Here is a 27,246-nt window from a genome sequence, read left to right as displayed (position 1 = left end):
AGCAGTAGTAGAAGAAGGAGGAGGAGGAGAAAAAGAAGAAGAAGAAGACGACGACGACGAAGAGAGGCTTGAGCCATCCACGGCCTTGAAATCGTTACTGCTTTCCATTTCAATTGTGTGTATCCGTACGAAGTATTGGACAAAGTACTCGGTCAAGTAAGTAAGGTATGCGAGCCAGAGAGACTTGGAGAGAAAGAGACAAGGGGGAGGGAGTACGAATACCAGCACGAAGCAAACATTCATTATACAAGAAACATTGAACCCCTCCAGGGCAGGCGAGACAAGGCGTCTGGTCTGGGTCGCCGCACCTGTTGCCTGTGTACGCTACCTTAGACTTGTACCGCGCGTTCTCCCAAACCAGAGTCAGTGAGGCTCGCCGTGATGAATCAGACGTTTCTGAATATCTGCTATTCGTACTTCGTTCTGAAGGTGAAAATGAAGTAGATGAGCAGAAGAGCAGAAGAGAGGGCAGGGCATTTACTCCTGGGTACTTGAGTGACAGGTAGGAAAGGTAATCTGACTGACAGCGCAGGAATTCTGTTTTACTGGACAGGAAATGCGCACAAGGAAAAGAACTCAACGTCTCACAAGCATGGCTCTTCTTGCCTGTCGTACTCCGTACACGGTATGAAATTAGGAATACCTACGTTCTCGGTGCAACACGAGAGACCTTGCCTTCCTCTGTCCACCCTTTTGGCCCGTTGTGCCATCTCCTTCGCTCTCCTTCAGATCAGAGAGATGGGAAGAAAAAGAGCAACTTTTGTGTATCTGAATACGTACCGCGGTACCTGTTGGCGTCGGCGAAGTACATGCAAGACAGGGGTCGAGTACCTGGCCCGTCCATGTTAGTCCCCGGCTCGTCGAGGAACTTGCCCCAATTGGTAATTGGGTCTTTCCGCTCTCGTCCTTGTACCCTGCCTTTGTGTGCGATGGTCTGAAGAAACGTTCGAGGTACCCTGCAATGAGCGCCAGAGTCTCGATTTTGAGCCCTTTCAACGAAGCGAAACGAAAAGTGGGAGCGGAGATGGATAAGCAACGATGGTTATCTGATAAATGGATAGAAATGGGTGAGTAGTCGGCAGATATTCATGAGAGATACTCGCTCATAGAGCAAGGAGAAGCGAGGAAATAGTCAAAGTGAACAATGGTGGTTGTATCCTCAATATGCTTGGGTACGGATACACCTGTCGACGTCTGTTCATCGCACAAGAGCAAGTAACAGTAGGTACGCAGTAACCTCCTTCTCTAGGTACGCAGTAACCTCCTTCTCTCCAGATCTCCATCTTCTCATCCCCACTCCTTCCCTCTTCCGACCTCTCTCGGATGTTGGACGTCCCCTCCACGTCCTTCATTTCGTTCCTTATTCCCATGTTGCCATCTCATCCCAACCTCTCACCCTCTCCAAACACCGACGGGATTTATCATCACTACCAGGCCGCTTTAGTCTCGGCGAAGCCTTCCACCATGCTTCCATACCCCTTGGATGATGACACCAACGACTTGTTAGTTCACCTGCATTACGGATACAAAGTTGTCGTTTCTTTGTGGCTGTGCTGTTTGTTTCGGTTCTGTTGGCCCCCCTGGTGGTGGGCGGCTAAGCCCTGCAGGCGAACAGGTAGCTCATCATCGCCAATTCGCAGATTTGCTCCCACCTACTGGGCCAGTCACCCTCCAGAATCCATAAACACATGATTGAAAAGAGAGAACAGCAAGTGGAGCAGCAAGAGGACATGGATGACAGTGGGTTCCCCGCGACAACACGTGCTCACCTGTGGATTTGTTGGACAAGGCACCCCTTTCTCCCTAGACCATTACGGCTACCTTACCTTGGTGTAGCTCGAAAGACCGCAGTTCTCGTTCCATTGCTCTACAGACTACGGAGTACTACAGTCTAGAGACTACACTAGCCGGCCCGCCCACGTCTCGATGCAGTCACCACGCTTTTCCCCTTCCCCGGCCCAGCATCGAAAGCGGTTGGTGTGTTGTCGGCGCCCGCCGCTGCCAATAGAAACGGCGGCTCCGCTAGGCAAAGGATTACTGGGCCCTGAGGGTTGCCGTTTCGGCATCTGCGACTACACCGAGGCCGGACCGGCGAGCTTACCAAGCGGGCTCTTAAAATACCCTGTGTTATGGAAGCAATCTGCTGGCTGAGGAGTGTATCCGGACAGAGTGATACCAATGACATTGCGTCTCAACCAGGCCCAGGCATCCAGAACCACAGGATAGATATGCCAAAGACTTTCTACAAAGTGCTCGAAGATTGAGGGAGTACGAACCCCCCATGTACCGCCAATTCGAGCAAACAAATACAAGTTCCAAGTTGAGAATTGCTACGAAACAGACGCAAGACCGGGAGACCAGACAATGAGAGCCAAGTGACACAGTCTCAGAGACTCTTCACCCAGGATGGATGATTGCTGCTGCTTCCATGTATCTCACATGTAAGTAATGCATGTGTCTGTATCAGGTCCGGCGACCCAACATTGGCAAAATACCTCCACGCCTGCGCCTCTTTCCTCTTTGGCCCTGCGAGTCAACAGCACGCACTTACACGCCCCGGACCCTTAGGAGGAAACAACACCGTTGAAAGCAAGCAGATTGGCAGTACCCTGAGGATCCCGAACCACACCTTCGACAGAAAGCTCCCTCACCCTCGTAAACACCTCATCCGGGGTAGACAAATCCTCCTCTTTGCCCCTCAGGTACGCAATCAGACCCGTTACGTGCGGGACAGCCTGCGAGGTACCCGAGTACACCGTCGTGCCGTTGTCGAGTCCGAGCGAGCGCACCTCAACGCCCGGCGCAAACACCTCGACCAGGCTGCCAAAGTTGGAAAAGGACGCCCGGGTCCGGTTCCAGTCCGCGGCCGCCACCGTGAAGGCGCGCGCCGCGCGCGCGGGCGAGCGCCGGCTGGCGTCCTGGTTCAGGTTTCCGGCCGACACGACGGTCGGGACACCCAGGTCGTAGGCTGCGTTGACCGCCTCGTCGAGGGCGGAGGCTGTTGTGCTTACGGGGAACCCTGCAGCAGGAAACCGAAGGAAGGTTGCGTGTTAGTCGAAACTCCAAGGGGGGAGGGGGAGTACCCATCTATGGCCGGCGGGCGCAATATTGGCTTGCGGTTGAATTTCGGGGGTTCTTACCGAGACTCATGCTGATGACGGACTTGGCGAGGCGACCGGGGGTGTCTGTGATGTTGTTGACGGCCCAGTTGTAGCCGTCGAGGACCGTTGCGACGCTGCCGGTGCCCTGTCCCCGAAAGTTAGACTTGTTAGACTTGACAGGTAGATTTGACCACCAGTCACACTGTAAGAGCGACATCCTCCGTGGTAGCAACCGGAGAAAGAGACAGAGGCGACTTACAAAACCAGCAAGGACTTTAACATCCACAACCGTGGCCTTCTTCGCGACCCCGTACGTCTGGGACCCAACCGTCCCAGCAACGTGCGTGCCGTGCCCGCCAAAGTCATCAAAATCTTCGTCAGGCTGCGAACTGTATCCCTTCACGGCGTGGCCTGCGAAGTCAGGGTGGTACACCTGCACGCCCGTGTCGACGATATACGCAAACGAGCCCTCGCCCGCAGAGTCATCGTAGGTATAAGGTTGACCGTCAGACGAGCTCGACAGTTGATTCAGTGACGATAAACTCGCCAAACCCCACGGCGCGGCATCCTGCGTGACGAGGGCGTCGATCTCCACGAGGCGATTCGGCTCGACAGAAGCCACGGCGCCCTCGACGTCGCCGCTAAGGATCTCGGCGAGCGTGGCCTCGTCAAAAGAGCCCGCGTAGGCGTTGAAGGCGCCGATGGAAAAGGTCTTGCTGATGCCGCCTGTGGGAGTGGTGTCGCGCCGGCGGCGGGCGTGCACGGAGGCGGCGCGGGAGAGGTGGGACTCGATTTGGGAGCGGGCGAGGCCCGGTTTCAGGGAGATAATGTACTCGCCCGGGATAATGCCGTCCGCGGCGACGAAGGCCGGGGCGGGAACCGGTGCGGGAGCGGCTAGGGCCCAGAGGCCTAGAGTTAGGAGGACTGCGGTTACGCTGATGACGGGCATTGTTCACTGTCGAGCGATACTGGCAATTACATCGATATCTGCATGTTCTTCAATATTTCATCTACTACTTATACTTCAAAGTGAATGCAATCATGGCATTGATTCTACAGATTCCATCATCGTATACGCAGAAGAGCCAAGACGAGCGCCTGTGGGGTTATCTGACTTTGAGCTTCTCAAAACTGAAGGTCAAGACGGCGATGCAACATCGCCAGTACCTCGTAGATGCGCGAGCAAGGCATGAGCAGGGCATATGAGGCGGGCATTTATCCCAATGAGGTATGTTGTAGCTGGGCTCGCCATGACCCGATGCAATTGCGATGCCCGGGTGAACGTTTTCGCTCTTCTCGTGGAGGATCTGGAAGCATTGGCATCGCCGACGGTCCAGCACTCTTGAGGTGAGGTTCTACAAGTTTATCGCATCTGTGACACCCCGGATTGATACGGACCGGAATAGAAATCGCTTCTACCTGCTCTTCCCCGGAGGTGAACTCTGAGGATGAGAGAGAGAGAGACAAGACAATCACGGGAGCAGGAGGTAGTCTCTCTTGGCATGCAAGAGCGCGCTGCAGCTGCATGTTTCTGTCACCGTTCCTCGTATCGCCAACGGGCAGCAGCACCAGTCGAGCAGGAGCAGAAGCAGTAGCCCGGGCATTTGTCAGTTCAAGTTGCAGGAAACAAGACCGGAGAAGCATGAGACGGCATGATGACCAGACGCACGCGGCCCGTCTCGACGGCGTTGTGTCACTGCCAGGCGAGCATGGCAGGAGCAGAGGGTCTTGTCTCGCGGGAAGGGCTGTAGCCTGTAAGGTAGGCAAGCATGTAAGCCATTGCCCTTTGGTCACTGGTGATCTGTAATTTGTGGTGTCTGTACTTCGATACCTCGAGTGAGGTACATACAGGAGTACCCATGGTTGTACCTCAGCACTGACCAGATGTTCAGACCAAGGTATCGAAACGTTTTGTTGCCTTTCCCGGCGCTGTTCCCACGGATGGAAACACACACAATTCCACTAGAAACCTGACAACTTCAACCACCTCACACTTTGCCCAATCCATTCATTTCTCGCCGAGTTTCTGGACAGACACGGCTTGCATCTTGTCTGGCAAACAAAAGCCCATGTCTCGGCTTGATTCACCGCTTCGGCCATGTCAGCTGCGCCACATGCAATATCCATCCTACCGGCCCGCTTCCGCTGTCTGAGGGGCTTGGATGCATTCGTCTACAGGTCGTTGTCAGCAGCAGAGGAGGGGGGGAAACAAGGGACCACGGGGACCATGGGGACCATCCCATTTCCAAAGTCGAGACAAACTCTCACCCACTCCTTGACCCTCCATCTCAGCCCTATGCGCCATAGACCTCGAAGCATGGCCCTGGGTGACCAGGAAAGCCTCCACTGGCCTTCCCTGGACTTACTGGCCCAAGGGCTTGATCAGGGCGGCCTCCTCTCGAGCCAGGAGCCCCCATGTATCCCACTGCATCTTGAGAATCTGCCTCAAGACTGCCTACATATCGCCTGCCTTAGCGCCGCTGCTCAGCCATCGTCCTTCAAAAAGCCACCCTCTGCTTCTTGAGAGACTGCAGAAGGAAGCCACACCGACCCACGATTGACGGCACCAATGTCTTCCCACAATGACGTTCGCTGCATCTACGCACCTTCTCTGCGTCTTCTTCAGCCCTACCAACCATGATCGCTTACCGTGTAAATGCGATCACGGGCTGACTAGAAGCCGTGGCCTACTCCACGCCCGTTTCTAGGTTCTCGCTTCTGCAGGGTAGCCACCGACTTCGACGAACATCAGCCACTCAACACATTCAGGTGTCTAGAGTCTGAGACGTGAGGGTCCGTCTGATCATCTCTCTTCCCCCTGGAGGAACAACCGATTGGTGTTCCGGCTTCCTCGTCGCCTGGCGGCGTCTCTCCGGAAGATTTCGCCCTTTGCTGTGGCATGGGGCGGGATGCCGATGTGTCAACTGCGACCACGGACCCGAATCCCACGGACTAGCAACCGGTTCCGGAGATATGGTTCGACCCAAAGCCCTCGACATTGGGAACTGAGACCTCTGCGAACCGGTGGTGTTCGGGAGTGAGACTCTCCCATGGCTGCGAAGGGCAGCCAGCCAGCGGGCCTCGGTAGTGATTTGGATGTCTTTGTGTTATTTCAAATCGACTACGAATGAAAGGCGTCGTATGCCAAGGACCCAAGAGAGCGGCTGATATGACGGTACTTTGCAAGTGGAATTTACGATAGCCAGCTCGACGCAGGAACATTGCAGAATCTCCCTAAGATGATTTCAGCCAGATCGATTGGGAAGCGTTTTCCGCGGCAGCCTTTGGGAGCACCATTTCTGCCCGTCACCAAGCATCAATGTCTCTCGGACATGTCCGCTGGCGATTCCCATGACCGCGGGGTAGGGGACGTCTCGGTATGGGACCCCCATTCCCTCACACGTGCATCGTGGTTTTATGCACGACGACCCGCGGCTACTTTGATGGCACATTCGGTCTGTCAGGTACCAATCTACCATCGCGAGCTCCGATGCCAGAGGGTGGTTCAAGCACCATGGCATAATGCCTCGCGAGATGCCTTGTCCGACCTGCCTTCACTGCAAATTTCGGGCACCCGTTGGGCCAATCCTATCGGACAGGCCAATGCAGCTAAGCTGCATGTCAGAATGGAAGCGAGAGCTTCGCTGGTACGGATTCCATCATGGCCCCAAAAGTTCCACTCGATGGCAGGCTGTGCTTACAGCCAGCCACCAGGGTCTGCCACGCTTGTGCTTGCAAGCTTGGTTCTACTGACCACTGAGCTGGCCGTGCAAACCTCCCTCGGGCCTTTTCCTGAGCCTCGGTGCGTTGGCTATGATTTCATACGACGGCACGATACCCAAGTATCTGGGTAGTCCGAAACAGTCTGACTGATAGGCGTGTCCATCGTGGAGTACCCCACGCGGTCGATCGCCTACACACACTGGCCGAAGCTGTCCAAATTCGGGCACCCGTATCTGTACATCACAAGCAGACAGTCAGAAACCTCAGGTTATCCGAACTTCGGCTTTGCCAGTATCGCCTACTCCTTGCCTCCCTCCGCCTTACGGGGCTGCCCTGAGAACAAATCAAAGATCCCTGGGAAGACTAGTTGAGGATCAGTCGCTCATGGAACCCACCCTGTCCCGGATGGCTCCAGGCCTCGGCACGCCGTTTCCGCTGCGTCATTCTTCTCGGACTCGCCCGAGATACGTCCCAGGCTTCCGGGTACGGGAGCTAAACGTTCTGATCTCCACACCGGTCACGGTGTCACTGGTGTCGCCTCCTAAGGGCCCGTGACGACCACGTTCGTCACACCGGCGCTCTCGGCCGCTGGCATCCGGCCGCCCTTGTACCGCTTCCCTCACACGACACAACATGAAAGACAAATCTTTCTGACTGTCCCAGGACCGATGGATATAAACGCTCTCACACTTGTGGCGCTCATTCATTGATCGCTAAACGAGATTTCCTTTGCTGTTTGCACGTACAAGAGGTCCGCATCACCTGTAAAATTAACATCCAGAACGAGCCCCTGGTCCGATTTGGTGGGCTACCGACGATCAGGTTCACTGATACGATTGACCCATTCTTTTCTTTTTGTAACGGAAATGATGCTGACATCTTGGTAGGCAGGAGGATAAGGTATGACAGATGGGTTAGGGACGTTGCTGTGCCGCATGACCGCAGAGCCGGGGCAGGGGTGATCATCTCGTTGCCTTCTTCCTACTCCTCGGGAGACACCCACCCGACTCTTCTTACGAGCATCGCCAGCAGTCGTACCTTGCTTTCATCACGATATGGGCAACTGAACCGCCACTATCGATATCACAATGCTAAGTTTATCATCCAAGGTGGCTTTTGGGGATACTCGAATCGAGGCAGGCCCAAGCCAGATCCAGCAGTTGATACCTTCTAGTCCCCAACGCCACGGAGATGGTGTGGATGCACTCGAGTCGTTCCGCCGACCTGACACACCCCTGAATGGCACGCCAGCGAGCTTGGCTGCAGCCATTCTGTGCCTTGGGTTAGTTGCCCCTTTTCAAACAATGCAATGTGCGCCCCAGGGAAATGGAAAGCGGCGACTAAGAGATGGGTCATCTACCTATGATCATTGGTCCACTGATTGAGACACCAGCTGGTCGGCCACTTTCAAATCTGAACGGGAGGGACCGGTTTGGCCATTCGACTGGTCCAATGTAGGTAAGATACCTTGATCAATGGGACAAACACCATGCGATGGCGGCGGCGCGGAGCGGAAGCGCGGCGGGTGTTTCCCCTCAATCTCTACGGGTCCCCGGGAGATCTTGTAGCCTTTGCCGCTTCTATGCTTTTTCCAGTGGTGGAAGCCTGCGAATTGTGTTTTGAGGAAAACACTTTTGGCGGCTTGCGGGCTTGTTTCCATCGGTAGTACTTCTTTCCGCGTGGTGTATACGGTGCAGCATGTTCTTTTATGCTAGGCTACGTGCGATGGCAAAATGCTAGCCGCGGCCTCGTCCCCCAGACTTCTCTTCCCGTCTCCCACGTCATGTTGAGACTGCTTTCATGTGCTCGTTTGGTTTTCGTGATTGTATGGCCAGCCACTTCGTCGTAGTATATACGATGACGAAGCCAGTGGGTAGAAGGAATAAGCGAAACCTTGGGTAATCACGTAACAATATTGACCTGAACCAGATGTTTTTGCCTATCGACTTATACCAAGATGTAGTAGCTGATATTCTCTACAAAAGAAGACCTCTATCACCGCTGAAGACCAAAGATTTGATATCGAAAGCCTACCCATGTCATCACAAAGTTCACATTTCTACTCACCTGCCCACACCCTGTGTAGCGAATAAACACAGACTCGAGGGTCATGATGAACTCCCCTTCCCCCTTCTCATCATCATACAGGTGATGACTCGCCCTCAATGGCTGGTGACCTTCCATAGTCATACAAGTTCGTCTTTCTTACGGTCCCATGAATACATCATCTACGTTGATGCATTCGTTCTTTTATGACCCCATAATATTAGCAAAAATAGAAGAAGAACTAATTACACCTTGGCCGAAAGACAAAGATGGAGTATAGCAGGCTTTTTTTCCTCTACTTGACGCAAGTCCCACGATATTCCAGAGCACTGGAGAGGGGGCCAGGCGTTTTTGTCTCGCTGAGGATACAGAACACCGATTTCCCCCCCTTTTCAGGAACCTTTCTTCTCTCTTTGTGCTCTGGTCCTTTCTGGCAACCAGGAAATGTCCCGTATCACGAAGCAACTCGTATTTCACTTGAAGCGTGGCTCCGGGGGCTGTCCCTCGGGCAGGGAACAAATACACCATTGCGAGCGATGCGTGAAATTCTCTTTGGTATCCCTGTAGAGACCTCGAACCTCTAGTCTCGGAAGTCTTCGTTCCTTAACTAAGAGCCGGCTTGTGTTTCGAGAGCCAATACCGTCCACATCGATGGTCGATTTCCAAGTCATATAGGGCATAAGTAAACAGTCACGGCACCATTCACTCGACAGATCTCAAACGACTCCATAGACCGCAAGGGCAAACGGAATGCAACGTGATGCCGTATACTAAATCCACTCTCATTCTGGTATCATTTTCTAACAAAGCACACGATCAAATCTTCCCGCTATGGCACGCGCTCCAAGCCTACAACCAAAGCGGACATGCAACCGCTCCTTTCGCTACTCCTACAAGGGAGGCAGCTCCTCTCGACATATAGGACATTGTAATCTAAAACGCATCCAACCCTCCAGACACGCGCTGTGGAAGATGTGCCGGCACGGCGTCACCATGTAATTCCTCCTCGTAAACACGCCGACGACCCCTCCGGCCGTCGGATCCTCCTCGCCCGCCCGCATGACGGGCACCTCAAGCACCTCACGACAAATAGCGCAGTCGATGGCGCGTAGGTTACTCCCACCACCGCCGCCCTTCTTATCCCTCACGTCCTCGCCGCCGCTGCCCGACCTCACCCTCTCCAGAGACGGCGATCCCGGCTCCGAGAGCAGCCCGATCGGCAGCCCGCCGGCCTCGACGCCATCCTCGCGCAGGATCGGGTGGTAATCCCACGCGTCGGGCGTCCAGCTCTTTGGTATACCGAACCGCGGGCCGAGCACGTACTGGAAGGCGAGCACCCAGAGCTGGATCCACAACCACGCGCAAAAAACGAGGAACGCGCGCCGGTCCGTCTCGGCAAAGAGGAAATTGTTCTCGTAGACGTAGAAGTAGGCAAAGGGGAGCAGCCGCAGGACGGACTGGCCAATGACAAACTGCCAGGTCAGCGCGCGGCGGCAGTTGCGGATGATGTTGCGGTGGATCTGCGGCACCCAGAAGGAAAAGTAGACGAGGGCCACGCTGTTGACGAAGAAGTTGCGCACGCGCGGGTACCAGGACGTGGAGGCGATGGAGACGAGGAGGATGAGGGACACGGTCATGGCGAAGCGGAATATGACGGACTGGAACGTGACCTCGGGCCCGATGCGATGGCCGCCCCCCGCGCCGGTGCCCGCTGTCGGTACGGCTGCCGCACCGCTCGCGGCGTCTGCAATCTCCGCGTCGATATCCTGATCCGAGGGAATGATGATCGGAGGCGAGGGTGCTCTCCTGCGAGGCCCCGCGGTGACGGGCCGCGGGAGGGAGTCCGCCTCGAGACCTTGCGCAGGCGTTGCCGGCGTGCGCGGCGAGTCATTGTTTGCGTTTTGCTGCTCCCTCTCGGCGCGCCTTCTGTTCTCAGGCTCCTGCACTTTGTGAATTTCCGCCAAAAAGAACCCGCCGAGGGACATGGACAGGAATGCTGAAAAGAGGAGCGAAAGTGACTCCAGGTACGTGATGCTGGCATCCAAAGCCCACATTGACGCAGCGGCGAAGATGCCACCGTCTACCATGACCATCATACTAATGGTCGAGTAGCTAATGCGACCCATCGTCGAAGGTGTAGCTGACTCCTTCATCTGCTGTTTGAGGAGGAGGGCCTGCGTGAGGATCACCATCGCGAAGAGGAGGATCCATACACGGATCTTGTGGTAGATAATCTCCGTCTTCATGCCTTGAAGATGTTGTCCATCAACGGGAGCGAAATCCGGCGGCCCCTTGGTCTCGAGAAAGAAGGCGCAGTCTGGGGACCAAATGACGGCTGAGAGCTGGAGCTCTGGGACGCCGCGAATGGGTGCGCCTTCCGGGAATCGTAATTCCTGCTCAATATCGCTTATGATCCTTGCCATGCCCTCCCTGGTTGGGTGAAAGCCCTTCATGTCTAGAAAGTTCCTGTCCGGTGGATGTACTTGGGCATACATGATGTACTCGCAGTGCGGCGTCGGGTTCAGCGTATCCGGTGGGTTCGACAGGTCCGAAGTCCACGGCATCACGCCATCGTTGAACACCTCCTTCTCCTTCCTACGGAGTACTTCAGCGAGGGTCAGGTTGAGCAACCGTTGGCTCGACTGGAAGAAGTCTAGGCTGGGTGCTAGATGCGGCAAACCGAAAATGCCGTCAAACTTCTCGCTGGTCGTCGTCAACAGGATGGTCCCCTGACGAGGCCACTGGACACCATGTAGCCTCATTTCCCAGTTGACGCCGCTGCCCTTGACATCCTCAATGGTAATGGAAGCCTTTGCGCTGCGCACCTTGCCGCCGGACGAGGGGCCCTCGTCGTCCTCAACGTCGCTGCGGTAATCCAGCTCCCTCCCGTGCTTACCAGTGTCGACGAGGTCCATCAAGATCTTGCCCTCGTCTCCAGTGATATTCCTGGCCCACTCCGACTGCGTGCCGCTCCAATGCAGGCTCGGCGTGATGGCGCTCAGGTTGTAGTTCGTCCATTCTCTCCTCGACGTCGCTTCCCTCCGGATCCAGGTCCCCTTGACCGCGCCCGTGGCGTTCTGCCACACCGGCTCTCCCTCTCCAATGTCCCACAGGTTCACCCCGCCGACGGGCGGTATCGCGTTGTGGCTCCATTCCAAGCAGCGTTCCCGAAAGCGTTCGAGATCGTCCCAGGCGAAACCGTCTTCGGGACGGAAACCCGTCAGGTTGAGCGACCTAGGGAGCAGGTCCTCGGATGTGCCGTTCTCGCGCGGTGAAAAGTCGCCGTACGTCGAGGTGTTTAGGAGGTCGAGAGCGTGCTGGTGTCGCCGCAGGCGCTGGATCGCCAGGTCCGAGGCGGAGAAGAGAGACGCGCCGCCATTGCCGGGGGAGAGGAGGATCCAGAAGACGCCGACGAAGGCGAGGGCGAGGAAGACGAGGCGCGGGTCTCGGTATGGACTGGGCATGGTGTGCGGCGTGCCTTGTGCCGCTCAACTCGGGGCCATTGCTCTGCTGCTCTGGCTGGCGGGTGTCGGTTGTTGCAGGAAGCCTCGTTGGTCGAAAAAAAGGGGGACACAATTAAAGAGTGTCTGCAGCGTAGCAATCGGGAATGGGTGACGATGTACGGATGAACTGTACACTGTAGACCAAAAGTAACTTTGAAGACGGATGACGGCATCAGCCAAGTTGCTGAAAGCGGACCGTTTGACGGCGCAACGGATACCGGAGCCCGGGAATGCTTCAGTCGTCTTATCGCCTTAGGCAGGCCCCACTGGAGGGCGGATAGGTACCCATCCCCTGGTGCTAGCGCTGCACGCCGTAGCAGACACCTTCCAGAGCTGGCCTCCGCGTGCGCATCTTGGCCCCTCCGCATTACATGTTTGCTGGAACCAACAGCGCAAACACATTGAACCCCACCAAACCTGGACCGCTTCATCTCTCATAACTCCCAGCCAGCCAAACATCAAGGCTCACAACCCCGCCGACGTTATCTCAAAAACAAACAAAACAACTTAGACAACAGCGTCGGGATTTTCACATTCTGTTTCTACCTCTGACTATTGAAAGGCTCTCTCGCAGATAAACAATGGCCTCCAACAACCCCGACTCAAGCGCAAACCAGTCTGCGGTCAGTTACTTCACCTTTCACTTGGCCTCTGGCACGTCGCCTGTCCTGCTGTAGACCCAGGGCGGCAAATAAAGTCATGAGCATGGCTTTCCATAAACTAACCCGAAGAACCTCACAGATCTCTGAGGATCCCAAGACAGACGTCAACGCAGCCGTTGAGGAACTTCTCAACACAATCTCTAATAAGTTCGCGGGCGTCTCAAGTGAGATATTTGCAAAGAGTAAGTCTAGGAAGTCCCCGAGAAAATGAAATCTAGCTCATGTTCCTATACTACGTACTAAAGCTACACAGTGGACGAAATGTCTCGCCGCCTTGACAACCTTGAGGCGGCTCTTCTAGCTAACAAGGAGAAGGACGCCGGCCCGTCCAAGTCGTCTTGAATCAGAATCTTGATGGCATACTTCACGAGGCAAGTGGTTCGCATGCCGATGGCGTTATCGTTCATGGGACAAGCTCACAGGAGCTACATATGATGTTCGGGTTCCACGAGGCAGACTTGAGTTATACTTGTTATTGTTATTCATCATCATCGGTATCCTAGACTACCAATCCCAACTGGAGCTAAACACACCCAGTTGCATGTTGCTTGCTTTTCAACCTCCCAGAACCTCCCCAAGCCCAGAGTTCAAGATGCGTCTGAAAATCGCTGATAGAGTTCACTACAACTCCTCCTTCTCACCGGTGACCTTCTCCAGGAACTTGCGGAGAATGTTGGTCTTGCTGGTGATCTCGTCACGCTTGGCAGGGGCGAGTCCACCCTTGGAGAGGATGCCGTCGAGGCGCTTAAGCTCCTTCTGGGCGTAGCCGTCGCTCTTGCTGAGCTTGTCAAAGACGCGGACGTAGTACTCGGCGTACTTGTACTGGGCCTTCTCCTTGAGAGTCTCGGCCTGCTTCTTGGCCTCAGCGGCAGCGTCGGCCAGGCTGGTGCCACCAGTGTACTTGGCGACGATCTCGTCGAGAGAAGCAATGGTACCGGCGATGGCGTTAAGAGCGCCACCGGGGCTGCGGTTGGTGCCGGCCTTCTCGTTGATGAAGTTGACAAAGTCCTCCTCGCTGCGGCCGCCAGTGTAGAGCTCGCCCTCCTTGGAGCCCTTGGGGAAGAACTTGATGGTGGGGTAGGAAGAAACACCCTGGGCAGCGGCAGTTCCCTTGCTGTTCTCGGCCTCAGCATCAACCTTGGCGATCACGACGCCCTCGTCGAGAACGAAGTCCTGGGCGACAGTCTCCCAGATGGGGGCGAGGGTCTTGCAGTCTGTCGAGGAGGATCAGGTCAGCATTGTTGGCTTAGAACAAAGGGAATGATAAACTTGAGACTTACGTCCGCACCAAGGAGCAGTGAAGGCAATGAGGACGTCCTTGTCGCCGCCAATGGTGGTCTTGAAGGACTCGTCGGTGAGCATGTTAACGGCGCTGGGCGGGGTGTACTTCTTCTTGGGCTTGACACTGGTCTTCTCCGTGATGAAGGTGCTCAGGGCCTCAAGATCACGACCTCCCTTATAGTCGGTAGGCTGGTCGCTCTTGCCGTCGAACCACTTGAGAGTAGGGAATCCCTGAATCCCGAACCTCTTGCCTAGGTCTCTCTCGGCGTCGGCGTCCACCTTGGCAATCTGAACATCCTTGGAGGACTCGAAGGCGGTGGCGAGCTCCTCGTAGATGGGAGCAAGGTTCTTGCAGTGGCCGCACCAGGGAGCAAAGAACTCGACGAGAGTGGGCTTGCCAGACTTGAGGACGACATCGTCAAAGTTGGAGGGAATGAGGTCAAGCACGGCAGACTTGGCGGCAACGGTAGCTGCCAGAGCGCCGAGCACGAAGCTCTTGAGGACGACCATTGTTGCTTGATTGGATCGGACGAGGAGGAATGAAAAAGGCTATATGGTATCTCGACGAAGAAAAAGAATAGCAAGCTGCTGAAGAAGATATCAGCAGTTAGGAATAATGGTGGTGCAGACCGATGCTTTGAAATCAGCTGGTGAAGGAATTAGGAAAGAAGCCACTTTGCAGGTCGTCCCCCAACGTCACAGAAGAGCTCAGTCCCTTGTTCCTTCTCCAACAAGCGGCGTTCCTAGGAGGGGCCCACTAGAAAGCAGGGGGGGCAAAATCTTATCAGCAAAGCTTATCACCTATCTTATCTATATCACGTGCATCAGCAAAGCACGGACTTCCCCCAGAAGCGAAGGGGGCTCCAACCCACCCTGACCCAAGCCCCAGCAAAATACAGGCGCACAAAAATTTCCGCCAGACGTCCTCAATCCAACCACAGCCAAACCATCTCGAGTTTTCGCCGACCACCCTCTCGACGACACCGCCCACCCGCTCGACAACCGCCATCATGTCTCACGAGTCTGTCTGGAACTCCCGCCCCCGCAACTACGGCAAGGGCTCCCGCTCTTGGTACGAATAAAATTCCCCCTCTCTCAGCGAAGATTTTGGATGCAAGGAAATGGAATCGGGAATATTGGAACGCACGCACGCGCGCGCACACATGCGCATAGAAAGGAAGCAGAAATGCTGACATTTTCACTTTTCATAGCCGTGTCTGCAAGCACACCGCCGGTCTCATCCGCAAGTACGACCTCAACCTGTGCCGTCAGTGCTTCCGTGAGAAGGCCAAGGACATCGGCTTCAACAAGGTATGCGAAACACAGATAACCCTGGGGACCTACGATCGACTTTGGCCTGCGCCTTTTACCCCTCGTTCGGCCATGACCTTCAGAAAGCGCAAACCGCTAACCCGAGTCTGCCATTCTACAGTACCGTTAAATTGTCCAAAACTCCGAGACGGCAAAGGATGGGAACTTGGTGAAGGTGGTTGGGCATGAGTGGCCCGTGGAAAAATGCATTCAGACAAGAGGGAAGGCTTCCAAGGGCAATTGGAGTTCTTATGGCTGGCTTAACGGAAAGTGCAAAAATCCGTCGGACGTCCAACTGAGGATAGACGAATACCACGACATTGAACCTTTTACCACCATCCAAAATTTTGGGGCCCTCAATATCAAGCAAAGAAAGACTGAGCTGAGCTGCGCGTGAAGACGGCACGACTCACCTGTAGCTTGTGAAACCGCGCGACGCCTGGGTACCAAGCAGCTAGCTAGTCTGGTCCTCCAAGTTCTGGGGATGTAATTGATGACTCGAGGTTTATCAAGTAACACGATGACATATCAAGCGAGCATATACGCGTTGACATGAGCTAGGAGTAATAATGTTGTCGTGTGGCACAAAGCACAGATTGTTCTATTGTCCATCGTCTTCTAAAAGTACATGATTCAAAGACAAGAGGGTGAAGTAGAGCGGAGATCTTTGAGCCCAAGACCCGACAATATACACGAGCTCGAGGGCTCAAAGAGGAAAACTCTGGGTCGGTTGTACATGAAATCGTGAAGCAATCCAACTCCTTTTTTGTACAATCCCAATTTTTTCACCATCCGGGTTCCCATTTCATGTCGGGGAAGTTGTGTTTCTGGGTGCCGTTTCACGTAGTTTTGAGATATTTTTCGGCGAGTATCCCTTATTTCAGGATACGGGTGATGAGACCAGTGGCGACGGTGCGTCCACCCTCACGGACGTTGAAGCGCTGGCCAACCTCGACAGCAGAGGGGTGGTGCAGCTGAGCAACCATCTCGACATTGTCACCGGGCATGACCATCTTGTTCTTGGCGTCCTCGGTTCCCTCGGGGAAGGTGAGGGTGACGGACTCGTCGGCAGTACGGAGGTACATCTGGGGCTTGTAGTTCTCGTGGAAACCGGTGTGGCGGCCACCCTCATCCTTGGACAGGACGTAGAGGGAGACGAGGAAGCTGGAGTGGGCCTTGACGGTGCCAGGCTTGCAGACGACCATACCACGGCTGATATCCTCGCGCTTGATACCACGGAGAAGAAGACCGGAGTTGTCACCAGCACGGGACTCTTCGCAAGACTTCTTGAAGGTCTCGATATCGGTGACCTTGGACTTGATGATCTGGTCACCCTTGCCGACAATCTCGACTTCGGTATCCTTCTTCAGGAGACCACGCTCGACACGGCCGGAAACGACGGTACCACGGCCAGAGATGGAGAAGACATCCTCAACGGACATGAGGAAGGGCTTCTCGAGGTCACGGGTAGGGGTAGGGATCCACTCGTCGACGGCCTTGAGCAGCTCATCAATCTTCTCCTGACCAATCTCGGGTCTCTGGTTCTGCATGGCCATGAGGGCAGAACCCATGATGACGGGGGTCTCGTCACCCTCGAAGCCGTAGGTGCTGAGCAGCTCACGCATCTCCATCTCGACGAGCTCCAACATCTCGGGGTCGTCGATGGCGTCGACCTTGTTGACGAAGACGACAATCTTCTGGACACCGACCTGTCGGGCAAGCAGCAAGTGCTCACGGGTCTGGGGCATCTGACCGTCGGAGGCGGCAACGACGATGATGGCACCGTCCATGTTGGCGGCACCAGTAATCATGTTCTTGATGTAATCGGCGTGACCAGGGCAGTCGACGTGGGAGTAGTGGCGGTTGTCGGTCGAGTACTCGATGTGGGCAGTAGAGATGGTGATACCACGCTTGCGCTCCTCAGGAGCCTTGTCGATGGCACCATACTCGAGGAAGTTGGCAAGGCCCTTCTCGGCCTGTCTCTTGGTGATGGCGGCGGACAGAGTGGTCTATTGGGAGTTTGGTCAGTATTTATCGCGCATTGGCACAATCCTCTCGGGTCTTGCTTGATATGTACCTTTCCGTGATCGACGTGGCCAATAGTACCTGTAGAGGTTCCCCCAGATTAGCTACATCTCCCACGCATTGATCGTCCAGGTGCCCATACCAATGTTGACGTGAGGCTTTGTCCGCTCGTAGACGGCGTATGTGCGGTAGACGTTGAGGATGGGGGAGACGTTCTGTCTCTTCAGAGCGGCCTGAAGGGGGCTAACGTTGCCCTGGCGCAGCGAGGCGCGCGCCGTCCGGAAGAACGGCGCAACGGATCTCAGAGAGGCGGACATTTTGGCAGGCTGTGGGTATTAAATAGTACAGTAGAAAGAGAGAAGAAGGAACAGAGAGGAGATGGACGATGGAATTGCTCGTTGTCGACAACGGCTTTTGTGATGGTGAGGTAGGGGGGGAAGGAGGTTGATGAGGTATCGTCTGATGGGAGTCGGCGTCCTCGAAATTTTTTTGCTGCCGGGACATTCCTTTTCGACCAGGAAAGACGGGGAGCTCTCTGCTGGAGCTCCTGCATCCATTGGCGGGCCGGTATGTCAGTGCTCTCCCCGGCCCCACCTCGCGAGCCATTCACGTCGCGTCGCCTCCCTTGAGTGCTGCTCCGGTAATGCGCGAGTCTTGACTGGCTGGGGCACATAGTAAGTCTTGCACGTCATGCAGAGGGTGGACTTGATAGACCTTTGAAGAATTTCGCCGGAAGGTATTGGGGAACCAAAGAGCCTCAATTTAGATAATTGCTTTCTTAAGTTGACGTTTGTTGGCAGTCGATGGTGTCGCCATGGGCATCCACAATTTGCTTCTGCTAGTGAACCTCGTAGGTCACATATTGGAGTTTTAGCGCTCTGAAGCATTGCACTTCTGCTATATGCCATGATTCAAAGAGCTCTTCCGCCTCAAGACCCAACCGTGATGGATATCTTGTAGATATGACAGGAAGAGAACGTCCACAGATATCACGTGTGGGATACCTTTCTCGCGTGCTCTCTCAGATAGACTCTGTTAATTCCCTCTGCAATGGTGAAACATCTACCAGAGCACTTTCTTGTCGATCTGGCTAATAGTTCCATACCGCAGATAGTCATGTAGATACATCACTTATCACCGTCAGATCCAGATCCCGACTCACCACCATCACCACCACCCTCGCCGCCCCCATTCTTCCCCTCCTTCGCCTTGGCCCTCTTCCTTAGCTTCTTCAACCGATTCAGCCTCTTCTTCTTCTCCTTCAGCGCCTCCTCCTTACCGGCCTTGAACTTCTCCAGCTCCTCGGCCTTCTTCACCCTCTCCCGCTGCTTAACCCGTATCGCAAGACGCTTCTTCTTCCCAGGCCGCCTCCTCCTCGCCGCCGCCGCGTCTGCCTCCTCCTTGGTCTTCCCAGCATCTCCTCCTGCTGCTGCTGCTGTTCCTGCTGTTCCCTTTGACGATACCCTGGTACCAGGAATCGTCGTCACCCGCCAAGGCTGCTCCATCCCCCACCACCGCCTCTGCGCCCTCTCAAGAACCTCCTCGCCCGACACCGCCGCGAAAGCGAGCTCCGCCTTCACTTCGTGCGTCGGCTCCCCGGCGATGTAGTACGACAGCGGCCTCTTGCGAATCATGGCTCCGTCGCCCGCCATCGCGCGCTCGTCCTCGTCGATCAGCGCAATCTTTGTCGCCGGGTTCGACGTGGTGAAGAGCCGGAACTCAAACTCTTCGGGCTCATCGTCTCCGCCGCCGCCATCTTTGCCCGTTTCTCCGTCCGTCGTCGCTGCTGCTGGTTGCTCGGTCGTTTCTGTCAAAGTCTGGTCGGCGTCGGCGTCGTCGCCTAGGTCGAGCATGCCCGCCATACGGGCATGCAGCTTCGCCAGGAGGTCCGCATTTTGCTGCTCGTCGTGGTCCGCTCCTTCATCGTCGGATGACTCCCCGAGGTCTTCTCGCCGGACTCTGTCTCGTGCCAAGTTCTGATCAGCGCTGCTGCAGGCGCAGGGGGGGAAGGGGGTCACAGGAGAGGTGATGGTTGCGCCTCACCTCTTTGCGTCAGGAAGCTCAAACATGGCTGCGTATTCGTCGTGGAGGAGGTTGTCAGATAAGACGGCACCGGAAAGGTGCTCTGGGACGTTGTGACGTTGTGGCGCCAGACGAGTGAATACGATGAGAAAGAGAGCGAGTGAATTGTAACCCACCCGGCCGTAATTTCGATCGCCGAGTCCCCGTGCAAAGCTGAAGTCAGAAAACTGACGAGAGAGCAACTTCACAGTGAGACCGGGTGCTATGTGGAGTTCTGAGCACGGGACGGAAGGTTGCAATGTGATGGACGGCGGGCGGGCTGACCGGTGGAATTTCGCCCGACCGCGGAGCCGTTCAATTGAGATTTTCGCTCGCTAAAGTGGGAGCGTCGAACCTTATCTTATCGCGAGTCGTGAGGTCCTACCACTTACCTCAAGGTACCTTACCTACCTACCTGAGGTAGAAGAGATGCAATGTACTCATACAAATGGGTGCGACAAGTGAACATGAGGAATGGGCTTCACTCCAGACACATGTTTTCAAAGACTTGCAAACAAGTGCGAATACGGAGTACAAGCCAGATATCGAATGGAGTTGTAACCTATGCAAGTGGACGGTCACTTTGCTTTACGGCTGAAGATCAATGATTGACGCTGCATCTTTACCGGGTCAAGCCACTGCCGTCGGTCGTCTCTTCGCATTACAACGAAGCTTCTTGAACTTGTTGATAGTTGGATATTTGGGTAGCTAAATGCGGATACCACAATCTTCTTTTCCTCTGTTAGTCGTAAATGCATCAGCCACCTCGGGTCATTTGTCAAGCAACTCCAATGAATCTCTCTTCCACCCCACAAAGGTACTTATCGAACAATCTCGCCGTGCAAACCCCACCCGTTTAGCACATAGTACGTCAAAGCCACACATCTCTTCTTGAAGTTCTTACGTTTCTTATCCTTCTCTCCCCCCTCCATCCCAGACATCTGTCTGACCTCTATTAATACCCCCTCAATACAAAACATGACAGCCCTCTCAACCCGGGTGAGGGGGTATCAAAACTCCCTGCCCAGTGTCCGCCGTCAGCTCGTCAACCAGACCCCCCTCCCCAGCAAGCCACCGAACAAGGAGGTGTGGAGTCTTGATGTACAAACACACCGTGGGAGAGGGAAGAAAAAAAAGTGACAGTCGGAAACATAACGTGGGCAAAGCAAGGGGTGGGGATGAAAAGGCGGGCCGGCCTGGGTTCAAACAACGTGGGAAAGTAGTGTAAACGCGCCAGCGGAGTCTTCCACCTCTGCCCCTCCCTCTATCTCTACGTACCTACGGATACTTCCATTCGCATAGGTTGTTCTCGCTCTCACTCTCGTAGTCAACTTATCATTCCCCGTTCCTATGCTAGCAAGCTAGGCAGGTAAAGAGGGGGGAGGACCATCGTCATTCCTACCCAGCTGCTCGGGTCCCCATACCATGCTACCAACCATCCCCCCCTCCTGCTCCTTCCATTGCGTCCGCCTGTCATATCTAGTATCCGGTACATCTCCGCCCCAGCAGTTGCAGTTCCATTTCCATGCCCTCCTCCTCCTTCCTCAGCGACGCATCCCAATCCTACTGCCAGCTTGCCCAGCCTATCCGTACACTTGCGTCGCGTCCGTACATGCATGCATGAAACGGCACGCGCGCACCCACACACTTCACGAGGATCCCACGCGGCCCAGCGGTAGGCTGAACGCAAGCCCTCCCAGCAAGAGGCCCGAACCGGGCGTCACCCGCGTTCTTCGCCCTGCGTTTGCGTTTGCGTGGGTTTACGTGGGTTGCGTGAGTGAAAATTGACAAGATACCTTACCTGCCACAGTACCTACCCAATGCCAGCGTATCACAGCATTTGGTATGTAGTATTGGTTTAATGGTGGTGGGCCAACATCAAAGAATACGACTCCATGGAAAACCAAAAAGGATCCAACAAACATCCCACCAAAAGTACCTCTCTTTTTCTTGCTCTCTCTTCTCTCAAAGCGGTCAAGTCTCTGTGGATTCTCATCACGAAGGATTCGGGGCTAGAGTGTTCGGACCAAAGTGACAGGAAACCAAACCCATTCGTATTCTCTTCCTTCCTTCTGGACTCCCTCCCTCCCTATCTTTCTGTCTTTCTCTCTCTCTCTCTCTCTCCATTTCTGTTCTTCATTCGCCAAGCCGGCAGCATTCTACAGCTTCTTTCCCCCCTCACATGCGCTGTACGACATAAAAAAACCGGATCAAATCAAAAGTCATAACAAATACAACAAAAGTACAAGGCAAGCAAAAGCAGTATCTTTCCGCCCAAAGCGCACCCATTCCGTCCTATCCCAGGGCACCAGCGCCAACGCACCACTAGGACCCCCCCCCCCCCCCCATCACACTATTGGCATCGCAAATTCCCAGCTGAGCGGGCCTGCCGCAGTGGCCCGCCCGCGCCTCTACCTTGGACTCGTGCGTAACGGACCAACGGTGAAAGTGCTACTGGCCAAGGTGTGATCGTGACCGCGCCGTGTGTGTGGGACGTGGGATCGTAGAACGCCGCCGGACGGTGGTGGTGGTGGTGGTGGTAATCTCCCCTCCGCAAAATATGAAAAGAGATGGTCAGACACCTCATACAACCAAGTAAGTGACTTCTGGGAAGAAGGGGGTGGAGAGGTCAAAGGCCCCAATCCAACCCAAGCAAGGTCGGTGGCTGATTTTCCCATGTGTGTATGCGTCCGTCGTGCACCAACAGTCGAGGCAGGTTGACTCGGTGGACCAAACACATAAATGACCCGCGTGCCCGGTGCCCGGTGCCCGTATCCGTCTCTCTGCTCATTGTGAACCACCAAATTTAGTTCGAATACGAGCTCTGGGGAGGTTATCCCCAATCAGACACCAGAACCTGGATGAGAAGAGAGTCAACCTAGGGTTTTGGGGCTGGAATGGATGCTTATTCATTGCCTATTTGCTTGCTTGCGCATTTTCTGGCCTATTTTCTCGCCTCTTGCACTCTCTCTTGCTATTCCTTCTCTCTCTCTCTCTCTTCTCTCTCCCTTCCTCCACGAAACCATCTCTTTCCTCATTCTTCAGCAAATCAAAATCACAAAAAATCTTCATCAAGAGTCCGAGAAACCACGCACAGAAGGAACGCTACCACGTCGGGCGGACGTCCAGCCAACCAGCACTCAACCGCCATCCTTTCCCACACCGCCGGTGCCTTCTCATGCCAGGACCCAACCTTTGGTTCCGCCCCGGGTAAATCAGACGAACTCTCTCCGAGGTGTGGGTGGCGGGACCCAACCACATGGTTGGGACAAGGCTACCAAGCTCAGGACCATCTCACTTTGGACGTCGTCCCATCCTCGAGGCTGAGCCCTTTGTGGCTTTGTCCTTTTTCCTTTCCCCAATACCCTTTCCTTCTCACAGGCAACACAATTTGCCAACGTTGGCGCATTCGGGAGCAAGGATGCCGAGTAAAGACCACAATGCCTTTCATTGCTTTCCCCGTCCGGTACCCGGCGCTTAACAAAAACCAAGAAATACCATACATATCGTTAAGTACCCCGCCCACACAATGTCGCAGCACGGCCCGGAGCCGGTGATAGAAGCGTCCGGCCGGAGCATTCGACGTCAATGCTATCTTCCGTGTGGTATCGAAATGCCCAGCCACCCAGACAATGCCCGTCTCTTGACGCCGATCTCGACCTTGTCGTTGCTGCGCCTACCCAAATTATGCTCGGGTCCGGTCTGTCATGAGACCTTGTAAACAAACCACGCCCATGCCGAGCAGAGCCAAAAATGGCAACCGCCAGAGGGAAACCTCCTTTACCGCGGGGTATGCCGTATTTCAATCGGTGTGAATCCCCCGCCTCGACAGCGCTCCAGAATCGAAATATCGCGCCTAGGTACTTGGAGATAAAAAGTCGAATCGGAACCGCAATCACTCTTCTGGCCACGAATTGAAGTTTTAGTGGTACACAGTCAGGGCTGTTGTGCCAGGCCCGGAAACAAGTTCGGCCCTCAAATCTTGCTTCACTCAACTCAAGCATCGTTCGGCCCGACCTATTATTGCCCCTCATGTTTGGAGACAAGTGGCGTGACCCAGCCGCCAATCAGCAATTCTCGCAGCTAATTAGTGTTCCAGGAATAATGGTTCATGCCATCAAACGATCCCCGGTGGGCGCTGCTGTATGACCCAGGGGCTGGAGGAGCGGGAGCATGCTCCTGCTTGGTGGTTGGCGCAGAGCCTCCGCTCGAGTACTGTTCAGGGAAGCCGTACGGCCTTGCCTCACTGCTGCTGTACGCAACAGTCGAGGTAGGCTCTCCAGCTGTTGTCGTCCATGAACTCGAGGGCGGATAGTAGTCTCGAGAGGGGTTGGAGTGTGACGCGGGGGCTTCAGCCTTGTAGGACGGCGGTGCAATATCGCTGGGGTTGTTGCCCACTGCTCCGTACGACGAGCCGTACCGGTACTCCGGGGATGCCTCGTGATGAGACATTGACCCGATGGAAGGCTGGCTTGCATGCCTGGGGCTCTTGGTAGGTCGAGGGTTATCGACGTATCTGGGCACGTTGAGCGCGTTGTCTGAGCTCGATGCCATTGCCGTGGCCGATACCGATAGTGGTGGCGGAGCAGTTGTGCTTTGCACATAAGCGTATTGTGTCCTGATCGGAGGCTGTTGCTGTTCGTTGGCAACCAGGGAAAGCTGAACGGAAGGCATCGACGTTTGCAAAGGCATATCATGGGCCTCTCCACCGAAGCTTGCACTTCCCGGCAGAGCAACCTTGTGGTAAGATTCTCCCATTGTCGTAGCGGGGTAGCTTGCCGAGCCAGCTGGTGGTAGTTGTGGCATCCCGGGCACAGAGTTCGAGGAGGACCAGTTGGGGTATGAGCTACGATGGGTCAGTGACCGGGCTTCGTATCGCAACAATGTCGATCAAGTGATAGACATGTACGCTGGATGGAAGGGGGGAGGGGGCGTTGTTGAGCTTACTTGGATCTCATGGCTCCCATGGGTGCTCCGGGCATCTTGGGCCCTCCTGCGTTAAAGGTGAAGGCGGAACGAGGCATCTGCATGTCCAACCCTCTTGCCTTGGCATCCTGCGGCTTGATAGCCAACGGTCCCGCCACAATACCCAGTCCAGTCTCAACCAAGGCCTGGCCCCTGGACCCAGCGCTCGATCCTAGCAAGGGAATCTCCTTTCTTGCCTGGAAGTTGCGAGGGCTGCGGCCCCGGACAACAATAGGCGCGGTAGTCGCTTCAGTAAGCACAATCTTGCTTCCGTTGGCCAACGTCCCGACAACCTTGAGGTGGAGCACAAAGTGTTGCTGGAGTTCCTTTCGCCGCCCGTTGTTTGCGGTGGCACTTTGTCAAATCAGCCGAGATTCGTCACGTCTGCGCGCAAGTGCGCCTGTTTCGGGCTGATACTCACATTCTGAACTGCAGTCGGCGCCAGCCAATGGGATAAACGGCATACTCGCCATCGGATTCCGAACCGTCTTCTTGGAAGGGGATAAGGGGAAGCGACGCTGGCTCCTGGTCCGGGGTTTGGGTGATCTCGGGAGAGTTGGGTGGGGGCGTCTTCCAGGGGATGACGATAAGTCGGACGGGGTGGCCGTCGACAGACTCGATGGCAGAGATGGTCACTTCAGTGTTGCTGACGGGGACCGTCTCGCCAGTCTCGGATATGACAGAGAGCTGGCCTCGTGGGGTGATGAGAGAGCCGCTAATCTGGAAGAGGTTTCGTCGGTAACAGGTCAGTTCGGGCTGGAGGATGGAACCGTCGGTGCTGTTGGCTGGCATTTCGGAAAGGAAGAACATTCCGTGCAGCTGAGCAGAAAGCTCCAGCTGCTGCATGCGTCCATGCTGGTCGACAATAGTGTGCTTGTCTTGTACCCTCTTGAACGACAACAGCTTGTGGTCGTGGTTGACGGTAAGTTTGGAGCCATCGTCTCTCAGGTCCTGGACAATCTCCTGGTAAGGGGGCTGTTCGGTTTGCGAGTAGGGTCTCTTGAGATTGGGGAAGCTGTGGTGGGATGTCAAGCTGGGATGCGAATGTCTATCGTACGCATCGGACTCGTCTTGAGGGTAGCGACCATAGGGATAAGATCCGTGGTCTACACTTGGGTGGGTGCTTCTAGGGCGTCCCGCGTGTGGTGAGTTGGCGGCGTGGCCTCCGAGGCCAGAATCCAGGCTGTTGTTGAATCGAGACGACATTTGGACGGGACTCCCATAGTTCGACCAAAGATTGGAATGTGCCGGCTCTTTCAGCTCTGCCATGACGGGGTAAGTGACCGTGGTTGACATTAGAGCATGCCTCTCTGATGCGCTGTAGTCCTGTTCCAGACCCAAGCGCGCTTCTGTCACTCTGCTTCTTCTTCTTTCTTTGTCTCTGGTCTCCGTGTGTACTTTACACAAGGATATGTCGAGGTCCTTGCTGGGTAGTCAACAAGGGCATGTACGTTGTTGATGTAAGTCGTCTTGACCAAAAGAGGTTGGGATTGGTAAAGCGAAGGGGAGGATGAGCGAGTGTGTTATTTGATCTCGAGGAGTGATGGCGAAGACTCGAGAGATGCAGAAGATGCAAAGATGAAGTTGAGGATCAACGGACGACGGTCATGTTTAAGGTTGCAGGGAGAGATGTATACTTGTATCTGATGGGGTGAATGGGTCGCAAGAGGACGGTAGATGTTGGAGGGGGTGTCTGATGAAAATCTTCGGCACTGTTCTGGGGTGGATACAATGATGGGGCAGGGCTGGGGGAGGCCAGCCAAGGCAAGGTCGAGGTTCAAGGTCAAGGTTGCGTCGAGTCGAGTCGGAGTCGAGTCGAGCAGCAAGTTGATGTCTCAACGGGATGTCCCTCCTGCTGGGCCGTTGACCTGTGCCTTCTTCAGCGGCAGCGGCAAAGGCAAGGTCACCGGTACAACGTGATGGCGGGTTCTTGGACAGGACGGTCAGTGCATGCAACCATACTGGGAAGGAGAAAGGTGAGGAGCGGGCGATCTGGTGAGCGGAAGAACAAGGCACGCTATGGAGCTACGACGATGGAGTATGGATGCGCCCTGCAGAGCGGCGACCAGGTTTAGGGAAATACCTTTCTTAGAAGGCGGCGCTATGGGGAAGGGAAGGGAAGGGAAGGGGGCACGCAGGACGCAGGACGCAGAAGCAGCAGTACGCAGGCCGTGGTAGACCCAGACTTGCAGACTGGTAGACTGGGAACAGAGGAGGAGGAGGAGGAGGAGAAGAAAGAAGACAAGGTCGTCGACGAGGGCCCAGGACGAGGGGCGGCACTGAAACGGTTTGATAAGAGCAAACGAGCACAGTTCAGGATACCAGGTCCAGGGCCTTTTGCTGCTGTTGCAGTAGTGTAGCTCTGGTTTATGAATTTGCATACGGACTACTGGCCCGTCCAAGCAAAGGTACGCAATATTTACCTTACCTTAGTTTTAGTGAGTTATTAGTGTGAGCAAGACCACAGAGTGAACATGACGGGCGAGCTCCGGGGGGATGGAGAAACATCACAAAACGCTTATTCGCCCAAACGCACTTACGAACAAGTAGAACCAGCCGACGCATATT

At 55.1% G+C, this 27,246-nt stretch overlaps 11 protein-coding genes across 11 annotated transcripts; 4 read left to right on the top strand and 7 right to left on the bottom strand.

The window, feature by feature from the left end:
• Positions 1 to 2,564: 2,564 nt before the first annotated feature.
• On the bottom strand, positions 2,565 to 4,050 carry CABS01_06894 (alkaline protease; the record flags this gene model as incomplete). Its single annotated transcript, XM_060540259.1, has 3 exons — positions 2,565 to 3,019; positions 3,141 to 3,246; positions 3,361 to 4,050. 3 exons carry the CDS (start codon positions 4,048 to 4,050, stop codon positions 2,565 to 2,567), a joined length of 1,251 nt encoding a protein of 416 aa, XP_060403943.1.
• A 5,710-nt stretch (positions 4,051 to 9,760) lies between these two features.
• CABS01_06893 (uncharacterized protein) lies at positions 9,761 to 12,334 on the bottom strand (the record flags this gene model as incomplete). Its single annotated transcript, XM_060540258.1, has 1 exon — positions 9,761 to 12,334. One exon carries the CDS (start codon positions 12,332 to 12,334, stop codon positions 9,761 to 9,763), a length of 2,574 nt encoding a protein of 857 aa, XP_060403942.1.
• Positions 12,335 to 12,954: 620 nt separating this feature from the next.
• Positions 12,955 to 13,377, top strand: CABS01_06892 (heat shock factor binding protein 1; the record flags this gene model as incomplete). Its single annotated transcript, XM_060540257.1, has 3 exons — positions 12,955 to 12,996; positions 13,115 to 13,217; positions 13,289 to 13,377. The coding sequence occupies 3 exons, from the start codon at positions 12,955 to 12,957 to the stop codon at positions 13,375 to 13,377; spliced, it is 234 nt and encodes a 77-aa protein (XP_060403941.1).
• Positions 13,378 to 13,656: 279 nt separating this feature from the next.
• CABS01_06891 (protein disulfide-isomerase erp38) lies at positions 13,657 to 14,826 on the bottom strand (the record flags this gene model as incomplete). Its single annotated transcript, XM_060540256.1, has 2 exons — positions 13,657 to 14,249; positions 14,316 to 14,826. The coding sequence occupies 2 exons, from the start codon at positions 14,824 to 14,826 to the stop codon at positions 13,657 to 13,659; spliced, it is 1,104 nt and encodes a 367-aa protein (XP_060403940.1).
• A 500-nt stretch (positions 14,827 to 15,326) lies between these two features.
• Positions 15,327 to 15,757, top strand: CABS01_06890 (40S ribosomal protein S29; the record flags this gene model as incomplete). The annotated part of the gene is made up of 3 exons (XM_060540255.1): positions 15,327 to 15,388; positions 15,528 to 15,627; positions 15,749 to 15,757. The coding sequence occupies 3 exons, from the start codon at positions 15,327 to 15,329 to the stop codon at positions 15,755 to 15,757; spliced, it is 171 nt and encodes a 56-aa protein (XP_060403939.1).
• Positions 15,758 to 16,260: 503 nt separating this feature from the next.
• CABS01_06889 (uncharacterized protein) lies at positions 16,261 to 16,365 on the bottom strand (the record flags this gene model as incomplete). Its single annotated transcript, XM_060540254.1, has 1 exon — positions 16,261 to 16,365. The coding sequence occupies one exon, from the start codon at positions 16,363 to 16,365 to the stop codon at positions 16,261 to 16,263; it is 105 nt and encodes a 34-aa protein (XP_060403938.1).
• Positions 16,366 to 16,502: 137 nt separating this feature from the next.
• Positions 16,503 to 17,969, bottom strand: CABS01_06888 (translation elongation factor Tu; the record flags this gene model as incomplete). Its single annotated transcript, XM_060540253.1, has 3 exons — positions 16,503 to 17,636; positions 17,705 to 17,733; positions 17,795 to 17,969. The coding sequence occupies 3 exons, from the start codon at positions 17,967 to 17,969 to the stop codon at positions 16,503 to 16,505; spliced, it is 1,338 nt and encodes a 445-aa protein (XP_060403937.1).
• An 810-nt stretch (positions 17,970 to 18,779) lies between these two features.
• CABS01_06887 (uncharacterized protein) lies at positions 18,780 to 19,721 on the bottom strand (the record flags this gene model as incomplete). Its single annotated transcript, XM_060540252.1, has 2 exons — positions 18,780 to 19,611; positions 19,696 to 19,721. 2 exons carry the CDS (start codon positions 19,719 to 19,721, stop codon positions 18,780 to 18,782), a joined length of 858 nt encoding a protein of 285 aa, XP_060403936.1.
• Positions 19,722 to 22,471: 2,750 nt separating this feature from the next.
• CABS01_06886 (uncharacterized protein) lies at positions 22,472 to 22,927 on the top strand (the record flags this gene model as incomplete). Its single annotated transcript, XM_060540251.1, has 1 exon — positions 22,472 to 22,927. A coding segment is annotated over one exon (456 nt), but the record flags the coding sequence as incomplete, so codon positions are not given.
• An 869-nt stretch (positions 22,928 to 23,796) lies between these two features.
• On the bottom strand, positions 23,797 to 26,073 carry CABS01_06885 (NDT80/PhoG like DNA-binding family protein; the record flags this gene model as incomplete). Its single annotated transcript, XM_060540250.1, has 3 exons — positions 23,797 to 24,559; positions 24,661 to 25,032; positions 25,100 to 26,073. Coding segments are annotated over 3 exons (2,109 nt in total), but the record flags the coding sequence as incomplete, so codon positions are not given.
• Positions 26,074 to 26,409: 336 nt separating this feature from the next.
• Positions 26,410 to 27,038, top strand: CABS01_06884 (uncharacterized protein; the record flags this gene model as incomplete). The annotated part of the gene is made up of 2 exons (XM_060540249.1): positions 26,410 to 26,587; positions 26,791 to 27,038. 2 exons carry the CDS (start codon positions 26,410 to 26,412, stop codon positions 27,036 to 27,038), a joined length of 426 nt encoding a protein of 141 aa, XP_060403933.1.
• Between the last annotated feature and the right edge of the window lie 208 nt (positions 27,039 to 27,246).

The sequence above is a fragment of the Colletotrichum abscissum genome (assembly GCF_030869225.1).
Source record: "Colletotrichum abscissum strain IMI 504890 chromosome Unknown Scaffold_14.1, whole genome shotgun sequence".
NCBI classification, from domain to species: Eukaryota; Fungi; Ascomycota; class Sordariomycetes; order Glomerellales; family Glomerellaceae; genus Colletotrichum; species Colletotrichum abscissum.
Note: the sequence above shows the minus strand (reverse complement) of the source record. Positions and strands in the feature narration are given on the sequence as shown.